At 31.9% G+C, this 20,017-nt stretch overlaps 3 protein-coding genes across 3 annotated transcripts in view; 2 read left to right on the plus strand and 1 right to left on the minus strand.

Annotated features, from left to right (window-relative positions):
• Positions 1-4,777, minus strand: LOC144839201 (uncharacterized). Its single transcript, XM_078694519.1, has 5 exons — positions 4,538-4,777; positions 3,650-4,114; positions 2,738-2,812; positions 1,663-1,743; positions 1-919 (listed from the first exon to the last, which is right to left on the minus strand). Exons 1-5 carry the CDS (start codon positions 4,743-4,745, stop codon positions 762-764), a joined length of 987 nt encoding a protein of 328 aa, XP_078550645.1. The 5' UTR covers positions 4,746-4,777; the 3' UTR covers positions 1-761.
• Positions 3,853-20,017, plus strand: part of LOC144839179 (uncharacterized) — a 24,854-nt gene continuing 8,689 nt past the window's right edge. Inside the window, exon 1 of the mRNA XM_078694510.1 lies at positions 3,853-3,877. The gene's annotated coding sequence lies outside the window, so the exon portion shown is untranslated. The remainder of the gene's footprint in view (positions 3,878-20,017) is intronic.
• Positions 9,303-17,035, plus strand: LOC144852816 (uncharacterized). Its single transcript, XM_078710801.1, has 10 exons — positions 9,303-9,947; positions 10,327-10,558; positions 10,779-11,659; positions 12,123-12,232; positions 12,933-12,991; positions 14,495-14,652; positions 15,084-15,246; positions 15,362-15,399; positions 15,741-15,858; positions 16,050-17,035. Exons 1-10 carry the CDS (start codon positions 9,743-9,745, stop codon positions 16,534-16,536), a joined length of 2,451 nt encoding a protein of 816 aa, XP_078566927.1. The 5' UTR covers positions 9,303-9,742; the 3' UTR covers positions 16,537-17,035.

The raw sequence follows: 20,017 nt of genomic DNA on the forward strand, positions 1-20,017 counted from the left end.
TTGTATGTAGTTTGTGTTTTTAAAACCATTTTGACTTTTGTATAATCTATATTATACGTTCGTAATTACCACAGCACAATCGATTGTAGGTGCTCATCGTGCCAAAGATGATTGTCTTCAAGTAAATAGAGAAAAAAGCGCAATTGTGCAACCTCATTCCAAAAATAACCTTTTCACTTTGATTTGACGTTTGTCGGTGTTACAGTATTCATTTAAAAAGCCATGTGACCATTTGCCATGCCGTACGTGTCTTTTCCATTTGGTGCAGAATACAAGAATTTAACAAACTACTAAACAGCACAACTTTTTCTAAACGCAATTTGACGATTGAAAAACAGGACTATTTGACATATTACAACTAATGTAGTCCTATTTGAAGAAATGTTGGTATAAGACGTTGAATTTTGTTAAAATGCTTTAAAGTGGCCTAAAACGAACCAATTAGACTAGCCTCAAGTCAGTATTTATTGTCGTTTAAAATGGTTTTATTTTGATTTTTGTCTGAAAATACAAGTAGTATACGTATGAAACGCCATATGTGCCAACATATTTATCTTTTTACAAAAACTCCGTCTGGAACCAAGGCTACGAACCAATATGAGACGAATCTGAGCATTGACATGCGGGCGCTATTCGCTTAAAAAATGATGAAAAATAACACATACGTGTCACGTTCCATCGAAAACGCCTTTTCGGTTGTTGTAGAATTCAAAACAATTACAGCAGAACAGAAAAACCCTTTTATTGAATATTTTCTTGAATTATTTCTGTGCGAGCTGCTCTTCCGGCGTTACTTTACGTCTTTTTCTTTTTTTAAATAGCAGACCGTGTATCGCGCAAATACATCCAACCAGAAAAGCTACAACTACAGCTGCGGTCAACGTTGTCATAATTAAGAGACCTGTTGTCCAAGAATGACCTGAAAATAAACGTTTCGCATTATTTAAATCTGTTTTTGTGGAACACAAAGAGGATTACAGCCTTACGGTGTGTCCTATACTAGATGAGTTTTGTCGACTTGGTCTCTCTTTTGGAACAAGATTGTTATCATTATAACTAGGCTCGTACACTGGGTTGTATGTGGAAAGGTGTTTTTAATGGAAAAAACAACATATATGTACTATCAAACTTAAATTTTTGTAGTACCATTCTTCATTTACCAATACCAATACCAATACCAAAAACCAGTTCAGACCCTGGACCTAATTTAAATAGGTCCATGTTCAGACTCTACCGACGGTGAATAGCTAGCTAGAGAGAAATATAGATAGCTATATTTCTCTCTATAGGGCCTGGAAAGCCCGTAAATAGTATCAATAGGCTGTGTCTGGTATATGTTTTGTTTGTATGGAGAGAAACAAATACTGCCAATACGTTGCAAAGTTATGGTGCAGACTGCTCATTTGTATCAAAGAAAAATAGTGAGGATTATCACAATCGCTAATGTAGAACAATCCACCGCTAATGTAGAAACACCAACAGTTTATGTAGTAACAGGAAATTGCCTCCCAGGCTAATGTAGCTGTTGACCGTTCTACATTAGCTGGTGTTGATTTTTTATTTACTACATAAGCGGTTGGTGTTTCTACATTGCTGGCGTTTTCTATACATTAGCGATTGTAACAAGGATTATTGTTGGTGTTGGCAATCATCGAAACTTACTAGGCTTGAATTCTTCCGTCGTGGTTGCGATAGCCAGTGTGTCTGTGATGCTACTACTAACATTAGTCTCAGTCATCATTCCTACAAACAAATTAGGCAATCGTTTAAATATCCTCTTTATTTTAATTTATTTCCTTTATTTTAGTAATCACGATAGTGTACATGGACTTCACAAATAGAATTGAGATCTGTGAGGTTCATCAGTTAGTCTCCAATGAGCAACAACCTATATTTTTTAATTTAAAGATATTGATTAACATCTTTAGAGAAGACTTATGGTTCATTCATTCATTTATTTGGTAAAACATTACAATAACAATATACAAGAAATAGTATGAGAACAATCGTACGACGAGGCCCGACGAACCGTCTCTTTGGGAGAAACTAAACATGTTGTGTGTAAGGGCGTGTGGCACAGTGTGTGTTGGACGTTCGACTACTGTTCGTGAGATCGAGGTTCGAATCCAACTCTCTCGCCGCATTGCTTGTATTAGGCAAGATACTTTACTTACGTTTGCCTCTCTCCACCCAGGTGTATAAATGGAACCCGGTTAAATCAAGACACAATTTTGCGCTGATTACTAGCTGCATTATGGGAGTATGTTTCCATACATGTTTGATCAGGAAAAAATGACTGGGGTAATAATGTTCAGCGTTTAGAGGTTTCACAATAAATCCAGGATATTACTATTATTATGTTTAATGTTCTCACGACGACCTAAAAACCCAAGACCACTCGTCTTGTCGGGCGATGATGTCTGAGCTGGCTTTAAGACAAAGCTCTCGATTCAGATACAGATGAATCCACATTTTATTACGTTTTTACAGTTTTGGAACTGCGTATAATGTTTATTGTTGAACATCTTTGGAAAATCATTATTAGTTGCTAACTTATCACATCAATTAATATTTGAATGATTTCTCTTAAGCTCTGTCCACACTATCCAACTTTATGTGACAAAAAAATGTGATGCGCATGAACATGATGATGTCATATCATATATTTGGGCACATCACACTATTTTTGTCAAACTAGTTTGATAGTGTAGACAGAGCTTTACGATACGGTACTTACCTTGTGTATTTTCCTCAACTGTGTATTGAATAACCGGGTTTGCCGTTTCACGATAAACTGTGTCGGTTGTTGTCACTTGTAAATAATAAGAACATCAAAACTATATTTAATTCGTCACCAATTGCATATTTTTTGCCAATTACTATCGCTGAATTAAAAATAATTTAAGTAATATACGCGTCTGGAAGGTCATAAATCATATTTATAATTAGAATATTATATAGAATTAATCTGTTGAAGTTTTCTTTGTAAATGTGACCTATTGACACATTTATGCTAGTTGATCGTCACTAAAAGTCATTTGCTGTCAAATTTATGTTATTTTTACATATTAGTAGAGTAGAAATATTATAATATAACCCAGTACTGTAGATTAGAAAATGAGTTTCAATGTTTATGGCCACCATAGACATACAAATGAAGATATTATCGAAGTTTTTAATGTTTTTGAGATTAAAGATATATTTTTTGTTGAATATGCTATTTTAATGTCACTTAATAGTTATTCACTTTTAAAAATTATTTACCGTGAAAAAATGTAATTAAAAGCAAAACATACTGGTTTTTGCTTAAAATTAACTATTTCTTTTGTCTTTTTATAAGTGATATTTATTAAAACTACTGGTCTACAGGTCTGATGGTCTGATTTTGTTAATCTTTATTTTGCATGTCTTTGGGGAACAATACATCTTTAAAAGAAATACATTTTAGTAATACAGGCCTACACTTTAGTTAATTGTGTTGAATATTACTCGGAATTTATCCAATAGGCTGCGCTTTCAATGTATTATACTCAATTTATACCCTAGTATCATTGAGATAATGATTACGTCAGCTTACACAAGAAGGTCATGTTTTGTCTTCTTTCTCTTCATACATTATATTTACAGTTTGTGTGTAATTTAATTTTACCTTCATCACTCAACGGCGCTGTCAAGTGTTCGCCGTTGGTTTCAGTGGTATAAGAATCGGATGAAGTAGTTTGATCCAATCTTCTAATCTCTGTTGTGCCTCTCTTTTCAGTAACACTTTCGTCAAGTACAGTCATTGTTTCAATTTCAATCCAATCCTCCTGAGTGGGGTTACCAGATTCTCCAGCCGGATTATGTTGAGGAGTTGAAAACACATCAGATGTAATTGGTACGGTAATTGGATTTTCAATCATATCATTTGTTCGTGGTGTATGGTGATTTTGCATTAGTCCCATATGCAGTGATCTATAATGATCACAGTCAGCAAGTATGTGTGCACAGTTTGTACAATTCTCAAGTATTCCTTGTTCTTGTTCGAACTGCCAAATGCAAGGATTTAGTACACAATTTGCCTCAAGATTCTGAGTTTCGTTACCAACTTCCACCATGCATTCACTTCCAAATTCTTAAAAAATAAATGGATACAATCTATTACAATAATAAGTGTTGTAAAAAAAATCTCTGTAAAGCCAAAATAAATTTTTCTTGAATTTGTATTGATACTGCGCACAATAATTTAGCAATTGAAATATCAACCGATAGGATCCACAATCAGTTTTTAGCGCGGCTGGCGTTCCATAGATTATCCCCTTTCTATCTATACGCCAGCCATAACCGAAATAACCGAAATAAATAAAGTATTGTTTTAGTTCAGTATTGTTTAGTTTATGTCATAGTTTCATATAGATTAATTCGTTCAACATCATTTCCAATTATAGCGCACAATTGTTTTTTTTCCTAATAGTTTTTCATAATATTTCAAAATTCTCGCTTTAACATAATGGATACATTTCTAAATAACATTTGCTAGTTTTAGTTATTTTCATACCTATTTTGCATCCTGAAATTGGTATCCCCGCGTCATACCAAAAGTACTTCAAAGTTTTTGTGAATTCAAATACCTTTATTATGCTCCCATCCATATTTTGAACTTTAATAACTTCATTATTCATATATGAAATTGTAACGTTTTCAGCTGTAACATTTGTTATTGTGTTAAACTCCCCATTCTGTGAACATTTAAATTCGTACACCATTGAATCAACTCTTCTTATTTGAATGTCATATACAGTCTTTTTTGTAAAATCTAACGTAAAGAATAAATGCAGATAACTTGTGTCATTTGTAGTCAAATCCACGTCAATGTTAAAGTTAGTATTCGTCGGCAGATGAATTACGCCGTATTTACGGTTGTCAATTCCACATTCTAAAATAATAAACACAGTTTACAATTCGGTAATAGGGAGATAATGAGGAAACACAGGTTGGCTTTAAGATTTAATAAAGATTTAAATAAGATATTTGTGTTATTCAGTTGTTATTTTGTTAATACAGTATTCCAAATATAAACAATTTTTACCCTTTGCTTCAGTATTGAAAAGACCATTTATTAGATTAAGAAGAACAACCCACAAAATCGCTTTCGTCACCATTATCTGTGTAATACAAAGTTGATTCGATATTAGCAAATAATTATGCTAAATTTACACACTGTAGGCTAATATGAGGAAATTTTGTATGGTTTGAATAAAGTTCAAAGTCAATGTATTCAGGCAATAATAAGCAGTTTTTACCAAAAACCTTTTGACTGTAAGGTTTGATCACATTTTTATCAAAGTGAATAAATATTATGAGACATTAAATTGCCCTATGCAAAAACTGAGTCGGACAATACATCTTTAATATGTTATATTTTTTTCTTTGTTTTAAAGTTGTTTCATTGCAGGACCATATTGAAAAACAGAAATTGTGTGATCTTTTCTTTTCTGAATTATGTTATCCTGCCTAAATATGTTTTAATAAAATAAATAAATAAATCTAATAGAAACCAAATCACGCACAAACATGTCGGGTCAAAGTACGAAAACATCGAGTTTTGATTAAAATCTTTACTAATTTCGGTGTGTTCCATATATTATAGAGAGCTTGCTTCTTTCCAATTACAAATTTCTTACAGTAATTCACAAAGTTTGTTATTGATATAATAACAAAACCTATATTATTATGTACCCTTAAAAATAATACTTACATTTTGTTAGGTGGACACATATTAGGTACATACTCCATTAAAGATCAGTGTGATGTGTTATAGTCGATGGCGATGATTGTGTTTTATGCTATCAAGCGCGACTGTAAAAAAGTAGTTATTTCTAATTGCCAACATGTACTTGATTGTTACCGTCGGAAGTTAGCTGTAACGTAACAATAATCTCAATATCGATTATCAATTTAAAGAATAAGCATTTAATAAACATGACCAATACCATGTGCTATTCTGTAATCAGTAAGGTTATATGAGGATTTATAAATTAATTGGTTGCATAGAGACTCACTTTATTACTCAATTGTTGATTGTTGATCTATTTATAGTCTTAAGAAAAGTTATGGTGAATTGTCTGGATTTCAATAGCAGTACATTTAGCAAAGAAATTTCTAATTATAAAAATTGGAATAGACGGGTTTCTGATTTAAACCTGAAAGAGATCCGCGATATTATTAATGCTTCGTGACCGAGATTAAAATATATATAAAAAAAAAGTTATAATAAAAATTGGATGTTAGGAAAGTGCACTTTTTTCTTGTCATTTCAAGAAAATCTGTTTTCATACAAAAAATGAATGAAATGAGCTTTTGTTTTTTTTAGTAAGTCAATGTAAACTGTTATCTATATTGTTAAGCAACTTTCATTAATTATGTACTGTTTATGCATATGAAGTCCGAAAAAAGAGAGATGAAGTGAATAGAATGTTGAAATGATTAGTACCGTGTGCAGATTTATCGGCATACCCGGATTTATCTTTCGTCACTGTCAGCTTGCGATACCAAGTAGGCCTTCCTGTCGGAGAGTTTGTTTTGCTGTGGCAGCTTCAACATTGTGGAACTACCCACCAATTTCAATGCGACTTTTTTCTATAAGACCCAACAGAATATTTTTCTTTTCAAAAAAGATTATTCATTAAATCCAACAATTTTGCAATTTCCTGTTACTTCAATTGAGAGCCTGTTTATATGCGACATTATTTATTAATATGTCAGTGGTATATTCGATAGAATATTACAGGGTCACACTTGAAAATATATTAAAGAATTCCGTTATTAATGGTTTCATGTCTTATTATTGAAGTCAAACACACATCACATGATTTTAAATTGTAGGCGTTTGTTGAGTTTAAAAATACAGAAAGGAAGGAAAACCCCGGCAGGTCACAAATGTTGTTTCAGCAACTAAATTCACTGTTTGCTTAAAAATATAGTTGTATACAATCATGTATAAATAAAATAATAATACACTATAGGCCTACTATAGTAGTGCCAACTTTCTCTAATATCTATTTTATTGTTAATAGTTTTTTATGGCCAGAGGCCTAGGCACAAATAAAATGGATTGAATTATAATTATTTTATATATTTTTTTTTTCTTTCCCTTTTCAGGGAATTTATCATTTCAATGTATATTGGCCTTTGGCCCTAATACAAACAAATAAAAAATAACTATAACTTAAAAATGGTTTCTTCTTTCAAAAGCAAAGTAGACGTATTTTCCTAAATTATAAGTAAAATTTGTGTTGGAAAGTAATAAACATATCTTATTAATAGAAGGAAAAACACGAATAAATCTTGGAATAAAACTTTTTCTTAAATCATTGTAAAATGTGCATTGCAAAATAAAATGATATTCATCCTCAATAATGTTCTTTTTACATAATTTACACGTTCTCTTATACCTTTCTACACCCTCCCATCTGCCATTTTCAATTTCTAGCTCTAATATCCCTAAACGTAACTTAGTTAATAATCTTCTTTGTTTAAAATTAATGATGTTGGTCAAGTGATAACTTAAACATATTTCTTTTTTATAAAGATAAAAGAGCTTTAACTTATTATGTAAACTAAATTTTTGAATGCATTTTTGTTTTTCAATATCACATAAGCGCAACTTAAATTCTCTCAAAAATAAACCTTTACTATTAACATATTGTTGTAACCATATATAACCAAAACCAGTAGAAAAAAGTAAGTGTTTGACCTGTTGTGCCCAACAATTCTCATTACGGGTAACTTTTCTAAGTTGAAACTCATAACACTTAAAAATGAATCTGTCATGATCTAAAGTAATAATATGTAACCAAAATCTTATAACTGTAACTAAACAATCCAAAGAAAGTGGTAATCTACCTAACTCAGAAGTATATATATTATAATTATAAACAATATTTTTATGTTAGATTATCAAACTGAATGGATTATTGTAAAACTAATTATTTTGTCATCAACCTATCCTGTTCTCGTGACAATACAGTGTAGTTTTATATTCGAATAAAAAAATAATAACAATGATTGGTGGCGATACAATTTGATATTTTTAATCTTTTTTTTTATTGTCAATTGAGACATAATGAATATGTAGGCAATTGAGTAACAATTAAGTTACATTATCATATAAATTGAATGAATTTTGTATAATCTTATTATTGTTTCACAATCGATCTTGTTTCCATGACAATACCATTTCAATTTCTGAGATAAACAACTTATTTGGATGGATAACCGTAAGAGCGAAGCTCGTTACAATAGTGTACATTAGGCCTACAAATCGCACTGGTGATACTATTTGACATTATCTAATCTATTTTATTATCATTGATTATACATTAGGCATAATGCAGGGGATAAAATTGGTAATATTTTATATTACATTATCAAAATTAAAAGTTTGTCACGCGACAGCCCCGGTTAGATAGTATAAGCAGGGAATAGTAATTTACTAAACATACATTAACCACCCGTTAGGTGCCGTAGTGCTCTCTTTCTCTTCTATTCAGGTCATACACACATACACATTGTAGGTTAATATATAAATACAATTAAAATACAATGAATTCAACTTCTAGGTTAAAAGTTACTTAAAACGGTTCCAAAAAGTATGTAGAAACCCCAGAAATTACAAATCAAAACCAACAAATTTGAGTTTACATTAACGTTTCCGTTCATCGTAGATGAAAGAAAATAACTTGTCATCCTAATCTATTCGTTTTCCATTTCGAATAAGCTGACCTCCCGGATTTTTTGACAAACTACAGTAAGTATTTATTAAGAGAGTTGATATATAACTGTTTTGTGTTTTCCCAATAGCAGTGTTTACAATTTCATTATCTTTTTACTAGGCCTACTTATAGTTCCAATTTTTTTTTATCAGTCACTTTTTTATAACCATAATTATTTTTTCGTATTCTGTTTTGCAACCACCACCACCACAAGTCTATTGCATGCATGACTTTCTCTAAACGTCTTGAAAAGTAGAGTCTCTGATTATCTTTGTAATAAACATGCATCGGAGTTGTTAAACATGTAGCGAAGGAAGCAGCGCCACCAATACCCATGTCACGATCATCATTGACCGCTTTCAGTTTTGTTTTTGGAGAAAATACTTGAGCGCCCTCTTTCCACTGCACACACAATAGGCGTGAGAACAAAACATTTTATGCTCCGGTGATCATACTGCACCTCCGCCCATAATGAATGAAAACCACAAAAGCGTTCAATATTAAACCGTGGGTTAACAATAATAAAACGTACACAAAAATACAACGCTAAAGAATCAACACAAAAACTACTATGGACTGTGACTGTACATCTTCACAACAACAGACATTGAAGAAGGTGTGAATGAATTCTATGTTGTCCATGTGCTGCTTAATTTTGAGTACTGTAACTACTACTACTAGTATCTACGTTAATATGTAGGCTGTGTAACTGATAACCACGGTAACTAATCGAATATTACGGTATTAATGGTGATATATTTCGGAAGCGACAGGTGAATGTGGACAAAGTCATAACGCGTTAGCAATATGTGTAAACAGTTGATTTATGCGTGCTAACATTATGATTCTATATCATAAATGTTGTTTCAAGAACCATGTACGATATTAATAGGTCTATGTATCTTCGCTGTGCGAAAACCGCATTATTATGATGACAATGTAGGCCAGAACCTGAGAAATGCAATACGGATTCTTTCTTTCATCTAGAAATGAGGACAGGCAATTTTTATGTTACAGGGCTTATTCAAGTGGCTATGTTTGTTACTGCAGCAGCATACCCTTATGGGGCACCCGAAGACGCTTGTAGTAAAATGTCTCCTAATAAGGGTCATAACAATTCAAAACAGACATCAGCAAGTCCTTATACAATCTCGATGTCTTCCGCGTATTATTCACCTGGTCAAATAATTACAGGTAAAACATTGTATTTAGTATGTTTTGTAAAAGTATATGGTTATTGTCGTTATACAGTATTTTGTTTGTAATATAACATACATATCTGTTCAATTAATTGGTTAAGGCTAATATCATGTTTTAGAGTAGGGCTTGTTGGTAATTAGGCCTATTAAATAGCATTATTACGTACTTAGTGTAGATATCGAATATTCAACTTGCTATCATTATCTGTAAGTTGTAATAAAACGTAGCACACAATCATAATCTTACAATGCCTTTATATAGTACAATAGAAAAACAGAATATTCTTTGATGAATCAGAACAGGTTTTGATTTAGGGGTTTACACCCACACAAAGGTAGCACAATACTAACATTATTATTCATATTTATTGCAGTTACAATAAGTGGGACCGATTATTTTAAAGGTGTAATGCTACAGGCCAGAACGACCGGTACAGAAAACTCCATTCCACAAGGAAGTTTCAGTCGATTACCGGAGACGCTTCAATACCTTACGTGCAATAATATATCCAATTCTACAGTTACTCACACAAATGCTAGCGATAAGCAACGCATTGAAGTAGATTGGGTTGCTCCTCAAGAATTTATTGGAAAAATTAAATTCTAGTAAGTTTAAGTGCTTTTTTTGTGAAAACATCATCATAAACGTTCTTTTCAACATCGTCAACATTCTCATAAACATCGGCATCTTGGCATTCTCTGAATAATAGTCACTCATCATCATCATCATCATTATTGATACCACCATCATAATCATCATTTCATACAATATTTATAGTTGTTCAAAATTGAAAAATAATATCATTTGTATTTCTTTACTTTTAAGTGCAACAATTGTAAAAAATGTATCAATATATTGGGTACGAGAGAAATCAGACGTCCTCAAGGAACAGGTTGTTGAATCGACAGACGAACCATATGTAACGGAAGTGTATCAGACGTCAATATCAACTGAAACATTTGAACCGATTATTCCTACTGTTCATATCACAACCGAAGATGATTCAATAGAAGAAGAAACAGTTACACCAGTTGATTTGAATAATTCGACTCTAAGATATACAGACTATTTATTAAAAATTACAAATAGAACGTTTCCGCCATCAGAATCTATGAATACGACAGCTACTACGTATTCTATAGAATCTTCAAACATTACTGAAACTACAACATTACCAAATGTCACGATTTTAACAACGATAATAACCGAAAAGCCAGATACTACGTCTGATTACTTCGAGGATCTCTCCACATATGTACCGGTACGTCAAGAAACCCAAACGCAGGTAACTACTGCTAAAGAAATACCCTTTACATCGACCAAAAACGACTCTGAAGTCATTCCTACAAATCTTTCAGTGATTAGGTCTACGTTCAATATAACTGATGTTACATTTTCAACTCAGTCTACCGAACAGACCAACTATAATCTCTCTGAGACGAGTCTTCCCCCTGCTACTAATGTGCAAGAAAAAACAACTTTTGAAGGTAGTAGGCCTACAACAGAATTAACCACAGAAGTGATGCAATTTTTAGAAACAACAGTAGAACTAGAAGATTTAATAACTGAGGTTGTATCAGACTCAACGCTTTATGATGATAAATATTATTCCCAGACAACAACTCCTCCTATAGCAACGGCAACGATCACCGCCGACATTGAGATTCACGACGGAAATGCCAATACCATGGTAACCAATCTTGTAGGTGAGTTGCACCTGTCGAAAGATAAGCTTGATATTAAGAATTTTTATTGCGCATTTGAATTGTAAAAATGGTAATTATTATAAACAAATTTGCCTAATTTGTGTTAACCTTTGTTTGTAAGAGCTTGCTTAATACCCCGCCCTCGCTTTTTAAATACATCTCAATGGTTGAAATCCAACAGTATTTTGTCGGCCATTTTATAATGATGATAATCTTTAAATTTAATTCGAATTTCTGTAATGTTGGAAAGCACAAATTGGCACTGACTGTATTTGCGATGTGTGTCTTGTTACGTCAATGATTATCATGCTAAACATGTGCAATAGTCATAATTGATCGAAGTTATCTAGCTGTTTTCTTGTTACGATAATTGTTTGCAATCATCGTTATATTTCCTGTAATCAAGTATAATAATACGTATAGGATATTGAGAATTAATAAAGTTTATTTTTTCATTTTTCAGATACTTCCGTAGTTTTTAAAATGACTATTACAAGTCTAGAATTCACAGATTCGTTGAACGACCCAACATCAAATGAATTCATGGAGTTAGCTGATAGCCTACAAACAACGGTGAATATTATTTTACAATAATATAAGTTTGAATCAAAATAAGTGTGTAAAGCTCTGTCTTCACTATCAAACTTTATGTGACAAAAAAATGTGACGTGCTCATGGTAGTGATATGGTCATGATAGTGATATGACATCATCATGTCAATATTTGGACACATCGCATTTTTTGACACATAAACTTTGATAGGAGATCACCATGTCTTCCTGCTAAACGTTACAGGAACCACATATAGCTTCGTAACGTAATAATTCATAATGAATATTGTTCTGGTTTTGTGTATTGTTCACAAATCATTCTTATATGAGTATTTCAATTTCAAGTATATTGATAAATAGGCCTAGTGCATTGATGATTCTTAAAAAGGTTTTCAAGAGATGAATGTTTGGTGGAAAATCATTTAGTCATGGCAGACAAGCAGAAATATATTGACAAAAATAACCTGCCAGGACATTAATATTATTGTAAATAGAGATCATGTATTGAAAATGCCAAACACCTGCATTTTAAATAATGGATTAAACTCATCTACATAGCTTAGTTAGAAAACCCATTACCTGTAACGTACACGTTTTAATGCATATATTAATGTACTATTATTCATTTTATTCAGTAAAATTAATAAAAACGTGCATATCATGATTTATTTAACAGTTTTTGCTTTAATCAAATTGAATTAATAAAACTAATTTTGTTTTAGATGGAAGACGTCTATTCAACGTGGGAAGGATTTCAAGAATGTAAAATTATTGGTTTCTCGTAAGTTGAAAACTACACACTTTTCAGCCTTATATTTTCCCCTATTCAACGAATACAAAACATTTATTATTTGTTTATGAAACATCTACAATAACAATACAATTTAGTTGTTTTTCCAGTCTGATTGATTCGATCAAATTTTCAAAGCAAAAAAAAAAAGAAAGAAAAAAAAACCCCCAAAAAACAAACATTAATAGGCCTTTTCAATAAGAATCGCACTAAATATTGCTATGGTATCTTGCGATACACCTACCAGCTATTACATAACATGAAACAAATAAAAACTTGCATAACAAAACATTGTCAACAAAAAGAAGAAAACTGGTTTAATGTGTTACATATTTTAACGTTCGTACATAGAACTCCGTTTGAGTGACTTTTCAACTCTTGCAAATAGTATTTGTTTAGAAGTTCATTTATTTTTACATTTATTTTGATTCATTCAAGTGTGTTTGTTTCTTTATTTCCATTCACAAAAACATAAACATACATAAATAATCATTACAAAACAAAAGAATGGAAAGTTAATACTCTTTTTTATTTTTGTCTGCTGTATTTCTCACATGCTATTTTTTTTGCATTTATTTTGCTTCATTTTAAGTTATTATTTGGACGTACCTTTATCATCAAAGTGTGCCACTGTTGTAAAAGTGAAGTTTCCAATAGATTATTATTATAACAAACATGCTATATTGACGATCGATATCTTATATCTTTATTCCGGAATTGGCAATGTTGGTACAGTAATAATATCTGTCGCACTGATTGACATTTTAATGATTTTATTGTTATTATTCAACAGTCTTAGTTGTCATAGTTTACCTACCGTCATACATTGATTGATGATGATCGTCTGTATATTCAATATATCCAGTAATTACAATAATCCTATAGATTTAATGAATATGTAATTTATACTGGTAAATAACTTACGATGAGAGTTCGTAGTGGAGGGTACCATGCACAAAATGAAACAACGTCATAAATATTGTTCTTAAAATATGTTAATAATTTGGCCAAATATTATACATTCTCCATACAAATAAACTAAGAGGCTATTATTCACAATTGAATGATAATCAATAGTTTTCTTCCTATGGAATTATTTACACTATTGCACCTTCTTTCAAAAATATTTTAAAATCATCAATGTCATAGCACTTTGTTCAAAAGAGCAATAATATGTCCCTCCATCCGCCTTCTGATGGAGATCAACAATCCTTTCTTTCGACAATGATTTCTTTCTCAAGTAGAGCTTATTGAAGGAAATTAACTCGAGCGGAGTATTAACATACAACATGAATCCATTAAACCTCAAAATTAAAACCGCCCTCTTTAGTTTGTATTGATGAACAAGCGATCAAGACCGAATAATGAATTCCACCTGTGAATCAGTTTGTTGTGTGAATTTTGGAGTTCCATTTTGTTTAAAAATGTAATATTAACAATTCGTAAATGTTTATACAAATAAATTCCTTTTTAAAATGTGTTTTTTCTTAACAGAAAGGGGAGTGTAATATCGGAAACAGAGCTTGTATTCGAAAATGCACTCAGTGAGGAAGAAAAGACTGCTACTGTTGGCGAAATATACACACTGGTAGAAGAAAATGGCGGTATAGGAAACTTCACAGTCTCAAGTATACAGACACTGAGCAGTGAAGGTATAACTTATATTCACTCTTCCCTGGTATGATTTGAAAAAACGGCGATTAATGGTTCATGGGGCGTGGGGAAGTAGGCCTACAATTGAGGTGATATGAATGAAAGATGATTTGGCCGGTTCACTAAAAGTGGATATCAAAAAAGAAGTGATTTATAATTAATAACAAGAATACGGTACAATTGTCAAATATTTTATGGGGAGTTATTTTAATGCAGGTAAAAGATAATTGAAAACATTTTCAACATCTTGTGTTTTGTAATAATCACACTAAGCATGGTTTTACAAACTAGGAGTTACTTATGTTTTACAAAGTAGGAGTTGCTCGAGTTTTACAAACTAGAAATTGCTTGAGTTTGCAAACTTGTTTTCTGCAGTTTGTCAACTGGCCTACACACTAGAAAACTGTAATTTTATTGATTTATTTTACAGGTACATATGAAGATGTGGATCAGTGTTCAATTCTTCCCTGTCCAGTAGACTTAAATTGCTACGTAGAAGATTCAAAATGTGTCTTATCTTGTCAAGAAAATGCAGATTTTTGTCAAAATGGAGAATGTGAAGTTGACGAAGATGGCAAAAACTTAATTTGCAAGTACGTTATACGTTCATACAATAAATACATCGAAACCGTTTATACCCTTCGATTATATTAACTTCTTTTTTTATTCGGTTAAAAATTTATATTACGTGTAAATTCAATATTGCAGGAACACCACAGTCGATGTTGAACCAGTAAATACAGGATGTAAGTAAAGTATAATTCATCTAACAATATCTTGCCTAAATATTAAGCGAAGATTTTACTTTATAGTCGATTGTGATAGTAATTTGGATTTTAGGATTTTTAGTTTCTTTTTAAAAACTATTTGAAATGTTCTTTTTATGTTAAGCCTTACTGTTTAAAATGATAAATGTTAGAAAGATGTACTTATCTTTTTAAATCGAAATTTCTGTATATCAGAATAAAGTTTCTTAAACCAATCTTTAAACATTATGCTAACACATGAAATTCTTAACTTCACATGTAGCATGTAAACTACATCGGTTTACACAAACGTTAATATTTTATTGAATTAAATGTTACAGCCAATGAGACGGTAATTGCAATGGTGCTAATTGGAGCAAGTTTTTTCCTGATTGTACTATCGATAATATTGATTGTGTTTATTTGTAAATTGTGGAGAAAACGACGTCGGCGGTGGCGGTAAGTTAAATACTTTATTTACTTAAACATATTAACATAATTAACATCATTATGACACAAAATGATAGGCCTATCTAAAGTACAACACTTAAGAATCACTAATGTAAAAGAAAAAAACAATTGCATTTGTATTTCCTTATTGTTATCGCTTAAAAATTGTGAAATAAAAAATGTATTAATCTAATTCTTAGGAGGAGACAGAATCAAGACATTCAGTTGTTCGGTTTTGAGGACAACAAACACACGCGTCTGAATGGCGGTATCCCTGTCGCTGATGTATCAGCAACACGTGGCCGTTTTTTTGTCAACAGTGAACTAAACGAAGCACCATTTTTTAGTAGTCATCCAGCAGAATCAAACTTAATGAGTGGTCGAGGGTCAATAGGCTCCACAAGTCAACATTCGGTGTTTGACCGAGCATTCTCCAGTGCTGCTCACAGTGATATAGATGAACCTGACTATGATTATGACGTCATAAATAGGAACAGAAGTGTAAAGTTTTTGGATACTCCTCAAATTTTTGGTGATGAACAATCGGCTGAAGAGTTCGGAATTGAAAATTTCAGTTTCGGAGTACCGAAGTACGTCGATCGGGAAGACGATGGTGGTAGTTATAGAGTCCGGTGGGATTTCAAGGTCGATGATCCTGCCGTGCAGGATATGGATATAGCTCTATAAATAAAAGACACAATTAAAACATAACAAAACCCGCCGAATTAACACCGAAAACACCTTGATATTCAATGTTTGTATGTCATATATTTTTAACTCGGAATTGTGAATAAGTAATCAAGTGTCTGTGAAAATATCTTAACTTTTATATTCAGCAATGAAATCAAAATTACTATTTGAAAAATATAGGTTCGGACGTAGCAGAACATTTCGTGTTTTCGTGACGGATATATGAAATGTGATAAGATCAAATGTTATTGTTGACGTTGTTTCTGATGTTATCTGATTGAGATAATTTTAAAGTAATTTTTTTTCAGAATATAAATCCGCAAGTAAAAAAAATGTAATAATATAGGCCTAAAAAAGAATTATTTCATCAGTAGTTGGGCTTGCAGCAATATATATTAAATATTTATTAGAATTTTTTAAAATTAGCCTACTGTTTATGTTTTTTCCGCCTTATAAATAATATTCAATGTTTGCCTCATATTTTCACCAATACTTACTTATGAGGAACATCGCCAACGATAAATGGACAAGACACCTACAATTATTACTTTCAATGGTCAGTTATGATCTACCTAATGACAGCAGCTGAATCAGCTGGTACAATACAGAAAAGGAGATATAAGCCCGCATGGAAGCTACTAGAGTGTAGTATCAACAACGCTTTATGGTAATTGTCATTAATCATTTATTTTAACTCATATGAATATTATTTTACTGTTTGATCGATAAAGAAAGTAGGCCTATCACCCATTTGATAATGCATTTAGAATTAGTAATGTTCATACACTTACGGGAAACGTCAAGTGAATGATTAAGGAACCACAGCGGAATGTGTTGTGTCTTGAAGAAGGGCGTAACCCCCAAACGTCTTAAAATAGACATGATCTGGTACGTTGCAGAATAATATTATTAGAAAATTAATTTGTTTGTACTATTTATGGGTTTTAAAAATAACTCTTTTCTGTTACAGTGTGCAGACCCTCTCAGTCAGTTCCATTTTTATTGTACAAGTAATGTTTTATAATACATGTATACACTTCTTGCTTGTCAAAGTCGTTTCTGGGAATTACCAGAAGAGAAAGTAAAACAATAATACGAGTTACTACGAGTCCCGAGGCTATACAGTTTGTCCTACTTTTCGATTGCAATTTTACTTATTTATTTTATACAAATAATACCCATGCAGAAATACTGTATTAATAATGCTTTCTGTGGGTGGGTCATGATTCTTTTCTTATAGTCTAAACCGAAAAAGTGTTACAAACAAACAAACCGTAAACAATTCAATTCTTTATTAATACATCAAAACAAAATTGATAACATTAACATCAGGAAGGTAAGCAACAAGACAAATAAACAACATCAGAACTTTCAAAAATAATTAATTATATGTAACGTAATTGGTAACAGGCAAAATAATATCAAAATCATGTGCGCATAAGAAAAATTTGAATTTGTCATTGCCATTTAAAAATAATCAAAATAAATACCTCCCTCTCTAACATTGTTATACAAATCATAACGTAAATCAGAATAATAACGAGCATTTGATTAAAAAATCAAATAATTCGTCTTCAATTTCGTTTCTATTGCAAAAGGTACATAGTCTATCAGAGGGCAAAATATGGGTACGGCGCCCCTTTTCAATCATCAACGAATGTGCACATTTAGCAACATGTGAGCGCATCTCAACAGTGATTAGTCGACAATAATTTTCAGTGAAAAAATTATTTTTAAATAGGAAAATAAGTGCGCATCTTAGACTGATTGTTTTTGATATCATTAAGCCAACAAAGCGAATTTGTTCATAAAACTGGTCATTGACCGTTCTTTTTAACTGAGAGGCACTAAGTGTATTGGGTTTTGTCCAGACGTAACCTAGATGACAAAACTTAAGTAGAGAATTTAAATAATAAAATTAAATAAACAAAACGCTCTCAAACGGACATTTATAAAATACAAAAAGTGTAAGCAATGCATCTTCTAGAGTTTCTGAAACTCTTGAAACCCTAAGCGGAAAATATTCAATTCCTTTATATTATCCCTTGGGCTTACGTTTGAAACTTACCGCTTTCTATAAGAATGACATTGCATCACCAGACTTTCACAGAGTTAACAAATTGCAACTGTGTAATTCTATCACAAAATGATATGAAATCGATAGCAGATTGAAGCCAACCACGCGGATACTGTTCATCCCGGATCATATCCGTGATAGGGTTTTCCTTTTTAGATTATTAGGAACAAAGGAGAATACGAGAGTTTTCTGTTTTATATTAACAGAATAATGACTGCGATCGTCGGCGCTTTCTTAAAACCCAAGAGTAATCGCCGACTGGAAATTAGTTAGTACTAACCATTTTCAAGATACACGTCATGTCTGATGATTTTCGGCTGTGGTTTTCTTTTTTTTGAATGTCATTTAGTTTGTGCGCAATAAATGCTTTACTTAAATTAGGTGAAGAGTAGTTATGGGAGTTGATTATTATTATTATTACAGGTTGGTTATTTTAGAGTAATTATATAAATAGCGTATACGTACTAAGAAAAGTATTAAACTCCCATTGCTTGTTGTACAAGAATACTACCACCCGATTTAAAGTTTGTTTGTGTAGGCCAATACATTGTATTTTTGTGCATTCTAAAAAGAAGTTAGTGGTTCATAGTACTGATTAAAAAGAAAATTCAGATCAATGCTTAGAATTACAAACAAAACATATTAACCATCAGAAAGTCGGAAAGCAAATTTGCATAAAATAACACAGCTCTCCTACCTCCTAAAAAATAGTAACAATCCCGATAAAAAAAATTGCTTTGTTACATCCATTTTCAGAGGACACTCCTTGAGTGGACACTTTCATTATGAAATAATTATGTATTAACAAGACATCAGGGGTCAATCATGGGTCAATCCATAAGAGGACAATTTGTTGATACCCCCATGTATTACCCTAATAATACATGGATTCTACTTTATTTATCACAACAAGTCATATATAGGACTTTAGAAGATAAACGGTACCAAATTAAACTTAATTTTAGTATGACTCATATTACCACAAGGCGTCCTGTATTCACTCGGTTACACGTGACGCACACTAGTTGGTAGGCCTACTCCATTATGTATGTCACCCGTGGCACACATCTCAGATAATATTGAGAAATGATTGAAATCAAGAATACAAAATCAGTAACAACAGGAAATAGTTTATCTTTATGATTCATTGGAAAACTTAAAATTTAGCAAACGAATAAACCGAGAAAAATTACAATTTACATCATTATTTATTGATCATTAGTCCTTTTTGAGGTTTTTGCTTTCAAATTATTTATTTTATTATTTGAAGAATTCTTAGGAAAAAAACAAATCTTGCTGTTGAATGCCGAATGAATTTTCATTGAAGCCAAAGGGACATCAACATCAGGCTAATATACGCCCATCATTGAAGATACAATGACCTAGATCAAGCATCTTAAA

This window comes from Antedon bifida, chromosome 1, assembly GCF_963402885.1.
Source record: "Antedon bifida chromosome 1, ecAntBifi1.1, whole genome shotgun sequence".
NCBI lineage: Eukaryota > Metazoa > Echinodermata > Crinoidea > Comatulida > Antedonidae > Antedon > Antedon bifida.

Coding starts and splice junctions, on each gene's coding strand:
- LOC144852816 (XM_078710801.1), top strand. CDS start 9,743: ATGAGGACAGGCAATTTTTATGTTACAGGGCTTATTCAAGTGGCTATG. Junction 9,948..10,326: donor ACCTGGTCAAATAATTACAG/GTAAAACATTGT, acceptor TATTTATTGCAG/TTACAATAAGTGGGACCGAT. Junction 15,859..16,049: donor AAACGACGTCGGCGGTGGCG/GTAAGTTAAATA, acceptor TCTAATTCTTAG/GAGGAGACAGAATCAAGACA.
- LOC144839201 (XM_078694519.1), bottom strand. CDS start 4,745: ATGGTGTACGAATTTAAATGTTCACAGAATGGGGAGTTTAACACAATA. Junction 4,115..4,537: donor AATTTCAGGATGCAAAATAG/GTATGAAAATAA, acceptor TTATTTTTTAAG/AATTTGGAAGTGAATGCATG. Junction 920..1,662: donor GACGGAAGAATTCAAGCCTA/GTAAGTTTCGAT, acceptor GTTTATTTTCAG/GTCATTCTTGGACAACAGGT.